Source organism: Syngnathoides biaculeatus, chromosome 5 (genome assembly GCF_019802595.1).
Source record: "Syngnathoides biaculeatus isolate LvHL_M chromosome 5, ASM1980259v1, whole genome shotgun sequence".
Taxonomy (NCBI): Eukaryota; Metazoa; Chordata; class Actinopteri; order Syngnathiformes; family Syngnathidae; genus Syngnathoides; species Syngnathoides biaculeatus.
The window spans coordinates 7,966,017-7,986,934 of NC_084644.1; the positions used below are offsets into that span (position 1 = coordinate 7,966,017).

General features: G+C 42.9%; 1 protein-coding gene and 1 long non-coding RNA gene across 6 annotated transcripts in view; one reads left to right on the forward strand and one right to left on the reverse strand.

The window, feature by feature from the left end:
* The window catches only part of gabbr1a (gamma-aminobutyric acid (GABA) B receptor, 1a), a 78,363-nt gene that overhangs the window by 34,861 nt on the left and 22,584 nt on the right, over positions 1-20,918 (reverse strand). For all 4 annotated transcript variants that reach the window (XM_061820747.1, XM_061820744.1, XM_061820745.1 and 1 more), the window contains 4 exons: positions 11,533-11,667; positions 5,802-5,972; positions 4,024-4,125; positions 1,786-1,851 (listed from right to left, as the gene is read on the reverse strand). In XM_061820747.1, the coding sequence (XP_061676731.1) occupies positions 1,786-1,851; positions 4,024-4,125; positions 5,802-5,972; positions 11,533-11,667 (474 nt within the window). The remainder of the gene's footprint in view (positions 1-1,785; positions 1,852-4,023; positions 4,126-5,801; positions 5,973-11,532; positions 11,668-20,918) is intronic.
* On the forward strand, positions 4,061-11,631 carry LOC133501193 (uncharacterized). Of its 2 annotated transcripts, none has more exons than XR_009795124.1 (3): positions 4,061-4,199; positions 10,754-10,979; positions 11,518-11,631. It is a non-coding gene; the product is annotated as an uncharacterized LOC133501193 (long non-coding RNA). The 2 variants fall into 2 exon arrangements; XR_009795125.1 differs by lacking the exon at positions 4,061-4,199 and adding an exon at positions 4,693-4,848.

Sequence of the window (20,918 nt, forward strand, 5' to 3'; positions counted from 1 at the left end):
AAGGACGGTCAGGGTCCATCAGGTCTCATGACTGCACTGTATCCAGTACATGAATGCACAGTGAATAAAATAAGTATTTGAACACCCTGCTGCCCTACAAGTTCTCCCACTTATAAATCATGGAGGGGTCTGAAATTTTCACCGTAGGTGCATGTCCACTGTGAGATAATCTAAAAAGATAAATCCAGAAGTCACAATCTATGATTTTTTAACGATTTATTTGTGTGATACAGCTGCAAATAAGTATTTGAACACCTGAGAAAACCAATGTTAATATTTGGTGCGGTAGCCTTTGTTTGCAATTACAGAGGTCAAACGTTTCCTGTAGTTGTTCACCAGGTTTGCACACACTGCACGAGGGATTTTGGCCCGCTCCTCCACACAGTTCTTCTCTAGATCAGACAGGTTTCTAGGCTGTCGCTGAGAAACACGGAGTTTCAGCTCCCTACAAAGATTTTTTATTGGGTTTAGGTCTGGAGACTGGCTAGGCCACGGCAGAACCCTGATATGCTTCTTACTGAGCCACTCCTTGGTTTTCCTGGATGTGTGCTTCGGGTCATTGTCATGTTGAAAGACCCACCCATGACCTATCTTCAATGCTCTGACTGAGGGAAGGAGGAGGGACCCTCCTTAATACAGTCCAGTCGTCCTGTCCCGTGTGCAGAAAAACACCCCCAAAGCATGATGCTACCACACCCATGCTTCACAGTAGGGACGGTGTTCTTGGGGTGGAACTCATCATTCGTCTTCCTCCAAACACGGTGAGTGGAATTATGACCAAGAAGTTCAATTTTGGTCTCATCTGACCATCATCCAAATGGTCATTGGCAAACTAAAGACGGGCCTTGACATGTGCTGGTTTAAGCAGGGGAACCTTCCGTGCCATGCATGATTCCAAACCGTGACGTCTTAATGTATTACCAACAGTCACCTTGGAAACGGTGGTCCCAGCTCTTTTCAGGTCATTGACCGAGTCCTGTCATGTAGTCCTGGGCTGATTCCTCACCTTTCTAAGGATCATCGAGACCCCACAAGGTGATACCTTGCATGAGGCCCCACTCCGAGATTTACCGTCATGTTTCGCTTCTTCCATTTTCTAACGATTGCTTAAACAGTGGACCTTTTTTCACCAAGCTGCTTGGCAATTTCTCCGTTGCCCTTTCCATCCATGTGGAGTTGTACAATTTTGATCCATGATCAAATACATGATTTCTAAGTGGGAGAATTGCAATATAGCAGGATGTTCAAATACTTATTTTGTTCACTGTATTACAATTTTGTTCCATTCAAATTTCACCCTCTGTGAGGTGTGTGTCTGTGTTGCTCTCTTCTCATCAAGGCTTTTACAATCTGTAGTGCTGACCTAACTAACTTCAACTCCATCAGCAATGAGACTGTCTCGTCTACCGATAAAATTCCAAACTTATCCTCACGTGGCCTGCGAACCGGCCCTTGATGACATCAGCATTTTTACATCCTCCGATTGGCTCAGTCAGAGCAAAACTAGTTACAGCCAATTTTGACCAGCAAAACAATATGTTCACATTTAATTATCAACATCTTTGGTGAGTACGATGTATTTCAATAAAAAAAATAGTTGGTTTTTTTTGTCATTTTATGTTGTAAATATTGTTTTTGAACTGTTCGAATAGACGTGAATAAGCATGAGGTGAAAGCGTCACCTTGCTGTGGCATTCAAAGAGCTCATTACCGGGAGACCAGCAAAGTCGAGGGGTTTTCGGCCTCGTGGGATTAATTGAGCAAAGAAAAAAAATAGCCACATACCTCACAAAACACCTTCCTGGCTTCGGTTTCGTAAAACAGACCAACAATGATCCTCGCGTCCTGACGCTGAAAATGAGACAGAAAGCCTGTTCAATCAACAGCTTAAAAAACAAAAAAGAATGTTGTGTCTTAAGGCTTCAGGACCGTTTAGGACTCGGGTGTCAAACTCAATTTATCTCGGTGCCGCTGGAGGCAGAGTCGCGCCGAGGCTGGGCGAGAGCCTCGGTGCGCATGCTATTTAAATTCAAAATGTAAAAAAAAAATCCAATCTTCTCAAATGTCTTCTTTAGTTTTTAACACAAAACAAGATGAACAAGGGCGCTGTTGTAAAGCCGTCGTGTGCAAAACTACTAAATAAAATGCTCCATGGCAATCGTGCTGTAACTTTCACTCATTGAAAAATGTTTCCGTGCTCGCGTCGAGCCCGGTCGATGTCGCGCCCCTGAGAGCCGTATACCTCACCGTGATTGGTGGGTTCATCAGCTCCGCACACAACACTGTTAAAGTCGTAAAAAACCTCGGGGGCCGCACTAACATTAAACTGTCATGTTAAGGTGAGGGTCGCAAAATACAGTCTCGCGGGTGGGAAATGGCTCGCAGGCCACCAGTTTGACACCCCTGATTGAAGGCCTTTTTCAAGAACACGTTTCCTTTTGAAAATGTACATGCAAATTCTTTATTTTATCCATCCATCCATTTTCTTTGCTGCTTATCCTCACGAAGGTCGCGGGGAGTGCTGGAGCCTATCCCAGCTGTCAACGGGCAGGAGGTGGGGTACACTCTGAACTGGTTGCCAGCCAATCGCAGTCGCACTCACAATCACACTTCAGTGCAATTATTTTATTATTTTTTTTTTTTTAAGAGTGTCCAATCAATGTTCCATGTTCGTTTTTGGGGATGTGGGAGGAAACCGGAGTGCCCGCAGAAAACTCACACAGGCGGGGCTTTGATCGTCCTCAGAACTGTGAGGCCAACGCTTTACCAGCTAATTCACCGTACCGCCTTTATTTTGGTGAAATAAAATCAGATTCCTATTTAAATTCATTATCAATAATAAATCAACAACGTATATCATAGAAACATTTTTAATGTGAAGTATGTAAAATATTTTTTAAATAAAGAAACATTAAAATTGATGAATATGCAATTTAATTTTTAAATTTCAAGTTAAAATAAATACCTCAAACTATCATTTCAATCCAAAAATTTGAAGGTACTGTATATGTGAAAATGTTTATCTGACTAATATACTTTATTGTATAAATAATTGTTGTTTAATTATTATAATAATAAATTGACCAATTATTTAACAAAGAAATATTAGATGGGCAGTTTATATTTAAAATTGATTATTTAATACATGTGTTTGTTTAATTATGTAGTCAATCATTTTTTAATAAATGTTTACAATAAAAGGCAGGACGATGGATCAGCTGGTAAAGCGTTGGCCTCACAGTTCTGAGGTCCCGGGTTCAATCCTGGCGTCGCCTGTGTGGAGTTTGCATGTTCTCCCCGTGCCTGCGTGGGCTTTTCTCCGGGCACTCCGGTTTCCTCCCACATCCCAAAAATTGGCCACTCTAAATTTCCCATAGGCGTGATTGTGAGTGCGACTGTTTGTCTCGATGTGCCCTGCGATCAGCTGGCAACCATTTCAGGGTGTAGCCTGCCTCCTGCCCGTTGACAGCTGGGATAGGCTCCAGCACTCACCGCAACCCTTGTGAGGATAAGTGGCTCAGAAAACTGATGGATAGATTTACAATAAAAAGACGATATGTTTGGTCTCTCGCAAGTCAATCCAGGTATTACACTGGGAAACATTTGACTTGCAGTTTCACCCGGAGCCAAGTCCCTTTTCTTTCCTAGAAGCTCGCCAAGGCTACCTCATATTTTTGTGAGTCTTGATATCATGGGGTGCGCGTCCCAAGTCAGCCTTGCCGCTACATCGGAGCGTTGAAAAAAAAAAATGCGAAAAATGAATGCGAAATGACTACGTAGAGCAAATACGGGCCTCTGACCTTGACGGCTCCAGAAGCTCAGGAGTATCTCATTAACACTGTGCATTAATTTCTGCCAACTGGCGTCCATGCTAATGATATTTGCAGCTGTGATGTGAGAGTGTCTGGATGAAGGGGGTGCTGGCGGGATGGGAGGGGGGGATGCAGGGCCGGGGTGCTGATGGGGTGGGTGGTGGGAGAGAGGAGGGCTTTGACAGCTGAGGTGAATTTTTAATCAAAGCACCTTCAGGTTTTTGACAGCCACAGCCGGGTCAGTGAGGAAGCTCTGGCGAACGCTGATCTCGATGCCGGCCTCCTTGACTCGCTGTTCCAAATCGTCCAGAGTCTGACGGACAGACAGACGCGCGGACATAGAGAAAACATCAAAGGAGGTGTGGGGGAGCTCGCACAAAAGAAGAGGTCCGGAAATGAAAAAAAGATAAAAATAAAAAGGCGCTCGTGGTGAAAAGAACGGATCATTAACCTCCATTACAGCAGCGGACATTAAGCGTCTCCGTATTGACTGCCGCGTCTGAGAAGGATTCTCAGCAAAATCGATGGGCTTTCGCCACCAATATTCCGACAAATATGTTGAAAAAAGAGTCCGATAATCACCATGAGCAATTGCTGGAAAGAGCAACACGGCGGCAGCAGTAAACAAACACCAAGAAAATGCCCCGTGGCTAATTAAAACCATCCGGTCTGAAGCAAACAACATCAATGTGACCAAACGGAGAAAGTGATTAAAACATAAACAAAATCAGGTTTAGCGCTCCTGCTTGGTTTGCCTGCTCTTGATTTTCTGCAGGAAAAGCCAAATGTTCAACTTGTGAGGGTATAGAGCTCGTGCACCTACGTCATAAAATCAGGTGACTTTTGTCTACCTCACTATATTGCCGGCCAAGCTAAGCATTGCTCAATGCTAAGTGGGTTGGAGATGACACAGAAATATGTCTTGTAGCGCGACGCCCAGAGTCTTGTCCGATACCGTCAGACATTTAGAAGGTGAAAAAAAAACTGTTAATTCACTTCCGCTTGTCTCGGACAACTGGATCTACACTTGGAGCTGGTGAGTAAGTCGTCGAGATTTACACGGAAAAGTTTGAAAGCGTATAAAAGTCTGGACGCATACAAATACTTCGTTGCCGGATTTGTTCTCAATCAGGAATAAATCCCACATAGTGACGGCTTTGACGGCTCGTGAACGCGAAAGTGTGTTCGGCGACACGTTAACCTTTGCGGAATCCATCAATATTTTCAGCTAGTATTCAACACAAATACCAATACAGTGTATTTAAATAAATGACCCCTGGTTTTACACAAACTTGCATTCATTAACTATGATTAAAAAAAAAGACGACGGTTGACGGCTCGTGAACGCGGAAGTGTGTTCAGCGACACGTTGACCTTTCCTGGACTCCATCGATCTTTTCCGCTAGATTTCAATACAAATGCCAATATTTAAATAAATGACCCTGGTTTTACACAACCTCTCATTCATTGACTATGAAAAAAACATAGAGGACAGAGTCGTCTCCATGGAACGTACACGGAAGCGATTGCGGCCACACTTAACCTCCGTAAACCTCTGCGGCAGACAATTTTTTGGGGGGAAAACGCAATGTTCTCAAATGAGCCAACTTGCCATTACAAATACTGCGGAATGTAAGATTAAGAATAATTCCTACCTGAAATGAAGTCATCGCTACACAGTCGTGTGTATTTGGTTAGGCACCAGCTATCACATTTAATTGCCGAAATCCATCGATCTTTTCTGGTCTTTTCAGCTGGTATGTCATAGAATAATCTCTTTGAATATGTGTCTCGTCTGTTGTGACAACCAACAGCACAACAGGTCTCGGACGTTGTGAATATTCTGCTCCGGTTCAATGTCCCCAACACTGTTGAGCAGCTCTGTTTTACCGGCAATATGGCGGCGTGAAAATTGTGACGTCACGTGCACGAGCTCTATACGATATGCCTGTCAGACTCGAGACGGAAGGACAGACGCAAGACACTGACCGAGGTGAAGACTTCAGTGGTCTGCTGGATGGTGGCAATGCGGGTCCACTTCCACTTCTGGAAGAGCTGCACCCGGGTCGGGTTGTGCAGCGTGGCCGACGGATGTGTGCGGAAGAAGGTGGGGAAACGCTGGCGGTTGGACAGGGCCGGCGAGCTGGAACCATACGAGAGCTGCGAGGGGGATGGGGGGGGGGGGGGGAGAGACACAGGACGGAAACTCTGTAAAGGTCTGCGAGACGTGGAGGCGCTAAATGCCAAACGACTAATTCTTCAAATAATTAGTCTTGCAATGACAAGTGGAAGGAAAAACCATCGACAGATCTCCGTAAAAATGAGAACCGTGGCATTTAGGAAACTATTACAGCCAATTTTCTCCCACATCGGTGATGGATGTCAGATAAGTCGAACAATGTGCATCCTTCGCAATAACAGTAATTACGATTCCTGAGAGTGCAGCAGGTAGATGATGTCGTTCGTGTGACAGAAGTGATGGCGAATTTGGACAAAGATGCTCTCAGACTATTTGGAGGCGCAAGAACAGACATTTAACAGACGACAACTAAAAAGATCTCAGACATTCGCAGAGGATGTTTTGATTTCATTGCAGTGGGTTTAGTCATATGATATTATTTTGAATCCATTAACATGTTGGTCTAGTACACTACAGATGCATTATTTGCCTTTAGGATGCTCATGGAAAAGTACAGAGAAGGTCAGAAGGAGCTACATTGTGTCTTTGTGGATCTGGAGAAGGCCTATGACAGAGTACCAAGAGAGGAACTGTGGTACTGCATGCGTAAGTCTGGTGTGGCAGAGAAGTATGTTAAAATAGTACAGGACATGTATGAGGACAGCACAAAATAGCGTTGAGATGTGCCGTAGGTGTGTCAGAAGAATTCAAGGTGGACGTGGGACTGCATCAGGGATCCGCCGTGAGCCCCTTCCTGTTTGCGGTAGTAATGGATAGGCCGACAGATGAAGTTAGATTGGAATCCCCTTGGAACATGATGTTTGCAGAAGATATTGTGATATGCAGTGAAAGCAGGGAGGAAACGGAGGAACAATTGGAAAGATGGAGGCATGCACTGGAAGGGAGAGGAATGAAGATTAGCCGAAGTAAAACAGAGTATATGTGCGTGAATGAGTGGTTGCGGTGGGGGAAGAGTCTTATTTAGAGAACTGTTAATGACTTATTTGTCTCCTCAACGTGACGTTACACAATTGTCTCTAATTTCCACGGCGGGTGACACATTTCCCTAGGTGGCTATAATGGAATATTGACAGATGGTGTATTTACAATAAAATCACACATTTACATGTAGGTATGTACACTTAGCTGGTCCATAAAAATAAATAAATACTTGGAGAAACGGGTCCAAGCGGGGTGGAACAGCTGGCGGAAGGTGTCTGGTGTTCTTTGTGACAGAAGAGTCTCCGCTAGGATGAAGGGAAAAGTTTATAAAACAGTGGTGAGGCCGGCCATGATGTACGGATTAGAGACAGTGGCACTGAAGAAACAACAGGAAGATGAACTGGAGGTGGCAGAAATGAAGATGTTGAGGTTCTCGCTCGGAGTGACCAGGTTGGATAGGATTAGAAATGAGCTCATTAGAGGGACAGCCAAAGCTGGATGTTTTGGAGACAAGGTTAGAGAGAGAAGACTTCGATGGTTTGGACATGTCCAGAGGCGGAGGAGTGAGTATATTGGTAGAAGGGCGCTGAGGATGGAGCTGCCAGGCAAAAGAGTGAGAGGAAGACCAAATAGAAGGATAGATGGATGTTGTGAGGGAAGACATGAGGGCAGTGGGGCTTAGAGAAGAAGATGCAGGAGATAGGCTTAGATGGAAAAAGATGACACGCTGTGGCGACCCCTGACGGGACAAGCTGAATGGAAAAGAAGAAGATTGTTTTGGTTGCACATTTTCAATCAGATTTGATTTCGATGTGGTTTTTCACCAGATATGATTTTGATCCATTACCATTTTGTTTGGTATGATTTTGAGCCAGTATGATTGATTTATAAATATAGATGCATTTAATAATTTTGTTTTGGTATCATTTTTATCTAGCACAAGTTGTTGACGTGGTCTGATTTTAAATTTTTTGATTTTAATCCTGGTTCATTTTAACCCAGCGCAACGCTAATCCAGTACGATTTTGATCGTTTGTATTTTAACCAAGTATCATTTTGATCACGGTATAAATTGTATCCACGGGAACAAAATAATAAAAATGTATTCGGAAAGCCGATTGTTGAAATTTGACGCTTTTTGGTTGATTGTAGCCTGATTTGGGTTTTTAATTTTCTGGCATTTTAAATGTTAAGAAGTGACAAAGACCAAAGGCACAACAATTTTGCCAAAATAGAAGGATGGATAGATAGATAGATAGATAGATAGATCGATAGATAGATAGATCGATAGATCGATAGATAGATAGATAGATAGATAGATAGATAGATAGATAGATAGATAGATAGATAGATAGATAGATAGAGATAGATAGAGATAGATAGATAGATAGATAGATAGATAGATAGATAGATAGATAGATAGATAGATAGATAGATAGATCGATAGATAGATAGATAGATAGATAGATAGAGATAGATAGATAGATAGATAGATAGATAGATAGATAGATAGATAGATAGATAGATAGATAGATAGATAGATAGAGATAGATAGATAGATCGATAGATAGATAGATCGATAGATAGATAGATAGATAGATAGCTAGATAGATAGATAGATAGATAGATCGATAGATAGATAGATCGATAGATAGATAGCTAGATAGATAGATAGATAGATAGATAGATAGATTAGATTAGATTAGATTATTACTTTATAAAACCACAGTACCCGTAGAAAACCCCACTCAGGCACGGGGAGACCATGCAAACTTCACACTGGAAAACTGGATCCCGGAAGCAACCCCGCAACCTCTGAACAGCAAATGTGCTAACTAGTCAGTCACTGCGCCGCCTGAAGCATGCCCCAAAAGAAGATTTAGACTTAAACTGCAGCTATGGTGCGGAGGCTCCCACTTTCCCCCCGCCAAAAGACTTCAAACAATATCTCTTGATTCCAACTTGTTGGGTCTCCTTCAGCCCTCGAGCAGCGATCATTGCGCAACAGTGCATTTAGAAACGGATAGACAAGATCACATTAACAGAATGAAAAGAGAAACTGATTAATATCCTCTTTTAGACCCAGGAACCAGCGGGGTTTTTTTTTTTTTCCTTTGCCTTTTCGCTGTGATACGAAGAAGCTCTGCGGGCAGAGACTGCAAAAGCAGTCACACACTGCAATTGAGTCAAAGTACAGATACTGCCTGTTGGCTCAGTATGTATCTATAATGTATCTAAGTTAGTTAAGCATACCTACAAAAGTACACCTTTATGAGTTATCTTCAAATTCGATGGATGAATATTTGAACTCCAGGAGCTGGTGGTTTTCAGGTTACAATTGAAGCCAACAAGTTCACCGCGAATAGTTCTTGGAGCCGACAACAACAAACAGTTCTCCTAAATAAGACCTTGCATTATTTTTCTCAATGCTTCGTCGTTCTCATTCCTACATGTCACTGATTTTTTTTCTGCCCTAAAAAAAACTCAAGATGTTAATAAATCAAGACCCCAACCGCGGTTGAACTAACATTTCTCTTCTTTTCAATGTTGTGTCATCTAAAAAGTAATGAGCTCATTTTGACAAATTAAGGAGGGGCAACTACTGCATTTTTAAATGTACAGAGTATCAGCAAAAAAAAAAAAAATCTTCAGGAAAAATGAATATTTTGTACTTATACTTGGTTTCTTCCCAGCTTTACACTGATGTCTTCTTTTGAGAAAATGGACACAGACAACACAACAGGATAATTTTACAGACATCTGTAAGAAGTATGAAAAAGTCCAGTACAGTACAAATACTTTGTTACTGTACTGGACTTTTTTCAGGCATTTGTACTTCATTTGAGTATTTGTTTTTCTGATGACTTTTTATTCGTACTCCCTACAGATGTCTGTAAAACTAATTCTGTGGCGTTGTCTGTGTCCATTTTTAAAAAGAAGACATCAGTGTACTGCTGGGAAGTAACCAAGTACAGTGATGCCTCAGTTCTCGACCACAATCCGTTCCAGAAAATGGTTCGAGAAGTGAATTGTTTGAAAACCGAATCGATGTTTCCCATTTTAATGAATGGAAAAAGAAATCATGCGTTCCAAGGATAAAAAATTTGGCTTTTTAAAGCATTTGTTTAGGTTTTCCTGATAATTAACTGCACAGTAGAAATACATGTATAGTTTAAATACTTTATATAATAAAATAATTTAAAAGAAATATATTTAATTTTTGCTTAAAATGTATGCTTTTGTAGTAGAGTAGGTTAGGCTGGGAGTCCATTGATCTATCTGTAGCAACTCGGCCCCCAGCGTTGTAAACTTTTTTTATAAACAAAAGTGCAGAATAACTTTAAACAAGCAACTTCCCTTCTTTGGAGCTATGAGTGGGGGTTAATATGGTCATCCTCAATAAGGAGAAAAACAAAAGTCACTACTGGGACACGTGTACAGAGGCTGCGTTATACAGAATCACAAAAGTGCGCTGGTTGCCCCGCGGGCGTTATGTCATTTCCGGGTTATACTTTGGGGGGCGTTTGAATTGACAGCATCGTGGGTGGGACAACTGCTTGCGCCGCGCGCATTATGTTATTTGTGGTTTTTTTTCAGCGGCGTGGGAATTCACAACAAAGCGCAACAGCTGGTCTCGCCGCGCGCAATATATTCTTTCCGGGTTTTGTCGGGGGCGTTCGAGTACCGATTTTCGTTCGAAAACAGAAACAAAAAACATCTCGAAATTTTTGATCGAAAACCGATTTGTTCGAAAACAGGGAAGCTTTGTTTGTAACAGTAACAAAGTATTTGTACTGTACTTCCTTATTTCCCACCCCAGCCTGCAGACAGACGCTAAGAATCGCCCAGGCCATCTCCACGGAGGAGAAGAAGTGCAGATGCCAACCAGTAGAAGCCATTGTTCTCCGTAACTAGCGTCAGAAACTTCGAAGACCATCAGACAAAGCCAAAGGCGAGCCGAGCGGGAGGCGGGACGACACGCCACGAATTGGAAAGAGAAGTTGGTGCCAAAGACGGGGGAAAAAAAACAACATGTCAGGCGAGTGGTACGTAAGATGGCACAATATTCTTTGTCTTGCGCTATTATGTGCTTGTCAGGGTCTTTTTGAAACTGCCACGTTCAAGTGTCTGTGCCTTCAAAATCAATAGCCGCGGTATTTGACATAGACAACTCCGTGCATTGAACATTTCCGCAATTCGTCTCCATCTAGAGTTTATTTTACCACTAGTACATCAACCACAGGTGTCAAACTCAAGGCCCGGGTGCCAGATCCGGCCCGCCACATGATTTTATGCGGCCCGCGAAGCCAAATCTAGAGTGTCAATTTTGATTATTCTTGTAAAAATTTGTACAAAAATTTCTTATTGTCACGCGTCATAACTGATAAAGTTGAGATATTCTAAGCATTTTTTGTGTTACCAAACATTAATAGTTGAAAAACACATGACGCTTGATTTCTGATTCCAAAAGTAGATCATAAATTGATGCTGTCAATACGATGAGGCGATTAAATATTCTTAACGGCAACTCTGTCAACTTTTGGTACAGTATGTACCAAGTACAATATTCATTGTATTTCTGAGGAGCTGCACACTCACCACGATGAGGTTCCACATGCGAGCTGCCTCAGCCACGATTGTGGAGACGCCGCTGCAGCCGGGCATCAGCACGATCTTGATGGGCTCCGTGTACAGCAGGTCGTACAGCAGCTTAGTGGACTCGCCCGGGTCACACTGAGAACATCGCGACAACAATCATAAATAGAAAACTCATCTCGAGCCATAGTTGTTGTTTCCACAGAGCAGACAGAATAAATGCTTGTGAGTACAATGGTGCCTCGGTTCTCGACCACAATCCGTTCCAGAAAGCGGTTCGAGAACCGATTTGTTCGAAAACCGAATCGTGGGTTTCCTCCGGGCACTCCAGTTTCCTCCCGCATCCCAAAAACATGCAACATTAATTGGACACTCTTAATTGCCCATACGTGTGATTGTGAGTGCGGCTCTTTTTCTCGATGTGCCCTGCGATTGGCTAGCAACCAGCTCAAGGTGTACCCCGCCTCCTGCCCCTCCAGCTGGGATAGGCTCCAGCACGCCCCGTCACCCTTGTGAGGATAACCGACAAAGAAGATGGATGGATAGATAGTTTGTTAGTTGTCGCTAGTCTGTCCATGCCTTATATTTTAACATTAAGGTCTCATTTTCGTTTGACTAAATTATGTAGTTTGGTCGTTTGATTCTCTTTTGTTTTATCCATCATTTTTAGTTCAAACTGTGAGTGGCAAACAGTTTGAACTATGCATAAGTTGCCTCATAAATTAAAAAAAAATGCAAACAAAAGTGATAACAGGTGCTAAGCAGTACTTTAAAAAGTGTGTTTTAATAGGTTAAATAAAAATGTAATAGTTATGGATGAGTAAAACTTACAAATAAATATCTATTTGTGTACTTTGAGGGTATTTATGTAACAACTTCAGATGCCACAACATCACACCCAAGCAACTGGCGAGCACAATTGCAGTAATTAGTGTCAATGAAGAGAATTTTTTTCAAGCTAATGTTCTGAGATGAGGTTGAAAATGTTGGTACTATGGTGCTTTGAGATACAAGTGCATTGAGATTTTTGGGAGACAGCGCAAGCGCAAACTCAAAACGAGGTTTCAAGCTGTGTCTTGACACTTCCTGTTGAAGTTTACTGTCAAAGTAAACATCAAATAAAGACACATTGCGCATTTATAACAGGCATATAGCCTCTTTAATCTTAATGCTACCCCATAATGGGAAATGATAAGTGAACAAATAGCATCGATGTAGAATTTTTAAAGCGACACAAACAGTGCAGCAACAAATGTGAACAGATAATATAACAATATAATAACAATATTAGTGAAGTTTACTAAGGAAGGAGGAATCTGTATGTTTATCTGTGGCCAAAGCACACCCATCAGAATGAGCACCACTTACCTATAAGGCTGGACTGGATTCATAATTAACTAGTGAGATTTAGAAATTAGAATCTGTTCTCAATTCCCACACCTAGATTAATAAAAGTTAGAGCAAATCAAGTAAATAAATAAGATACATTTCAGTGGAGAGAGACGATTCGAGGTACGAGCGGGTTTTGAGCGTGGTCACAGAACAAATTAAACCCAGTGTCTCAAGGCACCGATGCAGTCGTCCTGGCGGGGATCCTCGTTTGTGGTCATTTCCATCTTAAACTATCAATTTAGGCAATTAGAACAATTCTTAGCGAGGGCGTCAAGTACTTACAAAGGCTTTCCGGATTTCACTTTGCTCCGGTTTCAGTGCAAATGACAGCACGGCAGGAGCGATCGGTCGGCCGCCGCCTGCCGCCGTCACGCTTAAACTGTCCTGACACGTGCGATGATTCAGCCCCACGGAGAGCTCGCAAACACAATGGAAACTCTCCTGACGGCTGTCACAATTAATCAGCAGCAAGTGACGGGTTTCATAATTCAGGACGTTTGTCTCGCCGCCGCCGCCAATTGTCGTATTTGAGCTAACAAGTGAAAACACTTGACGTCGTCTTGACATGTGAGCGAGAAGCACGCTGTGAGCGCGGCGGCGGCGGCGAAAACGCGAGGTAATTTCCGTACTTTTGCCGCGGTGTCAAAAGCGCCCGAGGCAGGGAAAGCAAATGAAAGTGCAAATAGTGGCATTATGCACGTGGCGGGGTTGGTCATGGGGGGGGAAAGCACCTGCACCGTCTAATGAGCGTGAGGAAAAAAAATTAAAAACTCATCCTCACTTTTGGCTTGAATTAATGATGGAATATGACATATACAGGGTCGGGGAAAAAATTTGTTGCAATTTAGCGTGGCCCATCTGTCGGACTACACAGGCCCTGAAATTTGCCCCAAATGGCTGCTTCCAACCAAAATGGCGGTTCAATTTCAGGCATGGGTAGCGTGTCCAGGTACGATCGACATGTCCATCTAATTTCACGGCGATCGGTGAAACGGGTGTCATAGGTAAAAATACTCTTCAAAATGGTGGTCAGTTTTGAGGCTATGCTCTGCCTATTTTATATGGCTGAGGCAAAGAAAATCTTGCCAATTTGGGCTTATTTGGGCAAATTCTGTCTTAGGGAGCCTTTTGAAATGTGCCGGAGAAAATAGCTCCACATCAAAATGTCTGACATCCTGTTTGCTTTCAGACTTGCGTCCTTGAGACTTTTCCAAGTGTCCTGTCATAATAGACCAATAGCATGTAAATTCAGTGAAACTGGTGTCATGAGCTTTAATCCATCCATCCATTTTCTTTCCCGCTTATCCTCACGAGGGACGCGAGGGAGTGCTGGAGCCTATCCCAGCTGTCACTGGGCAGGAGGTGGGGTACACCCTGAACTGGTTGCCAGCCAATCGCAGGGCACGTGGAGACAAACAGCCGCACTCACAATCACACCTTAGACCTTAGAGCAGGGGTGTCAAACTCAAATTCACAGTGGGCCAAACTTTTAAAGTGAAATAAGCCCCGGGCCAAGGTTGAACAAATTAACCTTTTAATATGGAACCAAACAAGTGTGTAATACTTGTAATACCGGCTCTAATATTGATTTGAAATTGCCTTGCGGGCCAAACATAATTACACCACGGGCCAATCTTGGCCCACGGGCCAGAGTTTGACACCTATGCCTTAGAGTGTCCAATTAATGTTGCATGTTATTGGGATGTGGGTGGAAAACGGCGCGCCCGAGGGAAACCCACGCAGGCACGGCGAGAACGTGCAAACTCCACACAGGCGGGGCCGGGATTGAACCTGGGTCCTCAGAACTGTGAGGCCACGCTTTTTACCAGCTGATCCACTGTGCCGACACCCAACTTTTAGGAGACTTCAAATTAGGGCTCGCATGGGAAAATTTTCTATTAATAGGTTGTCAAAGTATGAGCCCAGGAATTCGCCCTAAAATACCTGCAGACTAAAAAAATCAGTTTCACGTGGCTGTTTTGAGGACCCGAAAAAAAAAGCATACATTTTCACTAAAAGGTGATCTATTTTTGTCCGTGTATGGGAGTGGTGGGGTTGTGTTATCAGGAATGCCGAGGCCCCCAAAAAGCCCACCACAGCCATTCGTAAACTAATCATGTTAGCATTCCACGTCAGCGCCCCAGTCCTCCAATGCTAACGGAATTAGCATCGACCGACGTCGAACCAAAAAGCGGCAACTTTCTGCAGAGCGAGCGAGAAAGCGGCGCCGGCAGCGGTGGTGTTTTTCCGCCAATCAGTCAACGGCATCAATCACATCCTCCCCGCGGGATGTTTTGGGGGCGGGGGGGGGGGGGGGTGGCTGGGTGGCGCAATCAGCCTGTGCAGACTTCATCGCGGCAACAAAGCTACAGACTCACAGCTGAGACACATGAGAGCTTATGTAAAATATAGATGACGGATGGATGACGAGCCATGACTGCATATATGTGCCATGTGAGCTTTTTTACATTAACATAAATCTTGAAAACATTTATATAGAATAAGATTCAGCACAAAAAAAAAACAATTCATTGCTTTGAGGTTGTCTGTCCATTTAAGCCAATTTCCTATTTAGTCACAAATCAATAGTATTGGTTTGTACCCAAGTCTTAATGAATCCTTTTAAAATGTTGAAAATAGCCTGACAACAAATTTATTAACCGTCGTGTTCTAAAACTGGACTTCTTCCCTCAATTCACGGGAGTCGTGCAGCATTATGTCACTTTAAGATTGAAAGTCTGCATGGTTTTTTTTTTCAGAATTTTCTCAAGCGAAACAGGACCATTTTGAGGAAAAAAATAGATCGCTGGAATGTTTCTGTGCAGAAGGAACTGGTCAACAATGAAAGTATCCAGATTCATTTAGGCTTATTAAACTTAGTCAGCACAACATTTTATTTATTGCATCACTCGGGGCGTTGAGATTGAAATTGGGAACTTGAGATTACATATTGGAAGGTTTTTCTCCCGGGCGCAGAAATTGATGGGCGGCGGCAATGTGTCCGTAACGGTCTAATCAATATCAACGTTTTAATTTGCCATTTTTTAAGCAGATGGAAACACGATTTTGTGGTGGTGTCGTGGTGATGTTGGTGCGCAACAGTATATGATAAGTGTGGTATCATACCAACGTGCACAATTTTTTTTTCTTTTTTTTTCAATATCCCGAAAGGTTTTTGTAGATGTGTGGATTCCCCTAGACAGGTGCGATATGAAATAATAAACATTTAAGCACCAGTAGTATCATTGAAGTTTTGGAGTACAGTATATCTTTACAGGTGAGTTTATATTCATTGCATTTTTACTATATACAGTAAGTACAGTGTTTTCTACACATTTTATGCTTGCAATTTTTTGTTGAAATGTTTGTCGTGTTGGCATGGTGGATCATCTGGAATGCCTTAGCCTCACAGTTATGAGGTCCCGGGTTCAATCCCGGACCCGCCTGTGTTAAATTTGCATATTCTCCCCGTGCCTGTGTGGGTTTTTTCCGGGTGGGCACTCCGGTTTCCTCCCACATCCCAAAAACGTGCAAGATTAATTGGACACTCTAAAATTGCCCCTAGATGTGATTGTGAGTACGACTGTTTGTCTCCATTGTCATCCAGTTCAGGGTGTACCCCGCCTCCTGTCTGTTGACAGCTAGGATAGGCTCCAGCACTCCCCGCGACCCTTGTGAGGATAAGTGGGTAAGAAAATGGATGGATGGATCAATAGTCACACACTTAAACCCATTAAACAATGGATTTTTAAACACAAACGGTGGAGCTAAACATGTAGACAGAAGATATGACAATACTCAAAGGCCTTTTTTCGTCATTATCTGTGAAAAAAACAAGTACCATATTATTACAGTTTACTGAAATATTGAGAGTAGCGGTGACTCCTTTGTGATGGCATGTGTATTATACCCCCCGGCGGCCAAGGCAGGGACACCAGAAAGAGTGGCACAATGAATTGAATTGAAGTATTAAAAACTGAGGCAAAAACTGCTTAATTCCACGCATCAGGGTGTACCGTGCCTCCTGCCCGTTGACAGCTGGTATAGGAGCCAGCGCCTCTGTGACCCCCGTGAGGATAAGCGGCTAAGAAAATGGATGAATAGTAGTCTGCAACAAGCATTTGCTGTGATCATCACCACATGGGACTTCATGCCTTGACACTTTCACAGAGATATGACTGCACACATGGACCACACACACGCGCACACACACACACACACACGCACAGGCACACGCACACACACACACGTCATAATTCTCTGTGCTACACTTCCTATGTAGCACTTAGCAATCGGTTGCTTAGCCACCCTTAATAGGCTCTAATGATTTTATTTATGAAATACAAGGTGATAAGATAAGGGCCTGGGGGGGGAGCCGACGCCTTTCAGTCGCGATCTTATGCTCCCTTAATCACTCGCGGTGTCCCGCCTGGCGGACTGGCAACGGCGCGGGAAAATGTGTCACGGCTGCCAATTAAAACCGAATGCAGGGGGGGCACAACTTTTTGAAATTGAAAAAAAGTGCAGTACGTCTTATTGAATAAATGTGTTGTAGAACTTTTTTTTTTAAATCCCCAAAGTTTTTTTTTTAAATCAAAATACTATTTATCTTTTGCATTAATAACAACATGAAAGAATGACATTTTTCAGAGAAAAACTATGATTCATTAAAATATACTACTTTCTTACTACAATAAATTACTTTAAATAACAATACATATTTAACAAGTTCCATTCAAAGGACTTTATTCAAAGGAATATGCCTTGTCTAAAAAATTAAAGTCGTTTGAAAAAAAGCTACATTTTTTTAATAAAAACTACATTATACATGGGAAAAATATTGTTTTTGTAGCTAAATGTAGATGATAAATGATGATGAATATAAATTATTTTCTATTTAAAAACAGTACTGATTAAATACAAATGTTATCTTAAAAAAATAAAAAAAGAGAGCTTATTGAAAAACAGTGCTTCGCACTTTTAAGATTATGGCTAGTCTACAACTTATTAATTAACAACTTAATTTCATCAAAAATACTGGACCATATTCATGAAATTCCCCCCCCCCATAAAAAAAACATGACTGAAAAATGTTTGGAAAAACTAATGTAAAAAAATAGATGTAAATGATAAATGATGATAAATATAAATTATTTTCTATTTAAAAATAGTACTTATTAAAAATAAATGTATCTTTTCAAAATAAAAAAAGAGCTTATTGAAAAACACTACTTCACACTTATAAGATTATGGCTAGTCTGCAACTTGTTATTTAACAACTTAATTTCATCAAAAATACAGGAACGTATTGATGAAACCCCCCCCCAAAAAAAAAAAACATGACTGAAAAATGTTTGGAAAAACAAATATAAAAAAAGGGAAAGAAACTAGTTGTCTTTCAGTGACAGTACGGCGTTTCCGATTGAACCCTTAATCACTTGCGGCGTCCCACCTGGCGGCCCGACGACCATTTGGAGGAAAAAGCGCGTCGCATTTGCCAATTAAAACAAAGCTCGGGGAAGCACCTCCTCTCGGCGCATCCGCGCGCGGCATCTGCGCCGTCTCGCTGCGCCGCTGTTAATAATTCATCAAAGTTGACAGTCTGGGCTTTGATGTCGCCATGGCAACGGCCGGCGCGGGGGCGAGCGCGCGTCTCGGCGCGCGAGCGCACGTCCGAGTACATCGTGAGGTGCCGCGGCCTCGATAGCCGGGGAAACGATCCGCAGAGCCACGCCAGGATTAAACGCCGAGCTTCATGAATATTGCATTGCGTGACACGCGGCCTGACGCTTCACACTCGAGTACACTTAAGTGTGTCCGTTGCTGCCCGGGCGTGCTAAGTCGGAGTTGTATTAAGGTTTAGAATTAGCATAACATCTTTGCTCATTTCCGCGAGCACGGCTCCGGCGTTTGGCATTGTACGCTAGCATTGAGCTAGCCGAGCTTCTCTTGTTAAATGGTTTGGGGTGAATATTTTGATATTTCAATACACGATATTTAATTTTGGATGTTTGGATGTGTCGCTGATCTGTGTGTGTGTTACGTAGCTGTTGTTTGAGCGTTTAGCATTAACGTAGCATTGATGCTAACTTTTTTGAATGAGAACAGTAAGAATCAGGCGTTCTTTGAGTCTTATTTTATTAATAAAAACATTTATTGTAAATTGGCGGCACGGTGAATCCGCTGGAAAGCGTTGGCCGCAAAGTTCTGAGGTCCCGGGTTCAATCCCGGACCCGCCTGTGTGGAGTTTTCTCCGGGCACTCCGGTTTCCTCCCACATCTCAAAAACATGCAACATTAATTGGACACTCTAAATTGCCCCCAGGTGTGATTGTGTGCGCGATTGGCTGTTTGTCTCTATGTGCCCTGTGATTGGCCGGTGTGACGGTCTGAGCGCTCCTGGTGTGGAAAAGTCTTCTTGTGATAAACGTGCATGCGCGTATTTTTTAAAAATTTCCGGCCAGTCTAAAACATCCCCATCCATGCTTCAACATGTGCCATTCGACAACTTGTCGCCGAGCGTTCAAGTTCACTATGGACGTCTCGGAAAGATGACGTACTTATATGCGGATATCTTTTTATCAACTTTTGTTTTAAGGTTAGGATAAAACGCATATTAGCTCCCTCTATGTATAAGAAGGGGAACTACGAGACCGGGGGATGTACCCTGCGTACCCAGCGTTCCCCTGTTAGTAACGCATGCACCTTAATCAGAAGGAGACTTTTCAGCACAGGGGAGCGCTCAGACCGTCAACCAGTTCAGGGCGTACCCCGCCTCCTGCCCGTTGACGGCTGGGATAGGCTCCAGCACTTGTGAGGATAAGCGGCGAAGAAAAATGGATGGACGCATCGACTGTAAATTCTTAGAGAGGATCGTTCACACTGATCTTTGTGTGAGACAAAAAAAAAAAGCTTGAGGGAAAGCACATTAATCGTATTTCGGAAATACTTGGTTGAATATTCAGTGACGAGCCTTCAAAAAGTCCAAAGCAAACACGCTGAAGCAGAATTTAGCTATTATGTTGCACAAAAATGGAAGAAGTTGCCAACAGAGGTGCGCTCAGCCCCAAGTGGGAATCTTTTTAAATCCAGGTTGAAACCTCTTCCTTTTTAAATGTATCCACTTTTTGATCATATTGCTTGCACTGTATGCGCTTTTAATTCTCCTTTTTATTAATATTGTGTTTGTCATTTTTATTGTTTTCATCCCGTTTTAAATGTTTTATCTCTTTGTTTTCAAATGCCTGTAATCATGTAAAGCGTTACCTCGTGTATGAAATCCATCCATCCACTTTCTTTGCCGCTTATCCTCACAAGGGTCGCGGGGAGTGCCGGAGCTTATCCCAGCTGTCGACGGTCCGGAGGCGGGGTACACCCTGAACTGGTCGCCAGCCAATCGCAGGGCACATCGAGACAAACAGTCGCACTCACAATTACACATAGGGGCAATTTTACATCGTCCAATTAATGTTCCACGTTTTTGGGATGTGGGAGGAAACCGGAGTGCCATGAGGAAACCCACGCAGGCGTATGAAATGCGCTACACAAATTTGCTTTGCTTCAATTTGATGGTGCTGTGCATTTGAAAAATATTTACGACGATCATAACAATCGAATATCGGTACGCGGTAAGCAGACTACTGGAGCAAGAATCAAAGCATTCACACATTTGTTAGGCAGATATGTTGACGAGCATTCACACTCATCCTGTTGTACGTCCTTTACATAGACGGGAACCCCTCCATTTTCTTTGCCGCTTATCCTCACAGGGGTTGCGGGTAGGGCTGGAGCTTATCCCAGCTGTCAACGGGCAGGAGGCGGGGTACACCCTGAACTGGTTTCCAGCCAATCACAGGGCACATGGAGACAAACAGCCAATCACACCTACGGGCAATTTAGAGTCTCCAATTAATGTTATGTGTTTTTGGGATGTGGGAGGAAACCGGAGTGCCCACCCGGAGAAAACCCACACAAACACGGGGAGAACATGCAAACCCC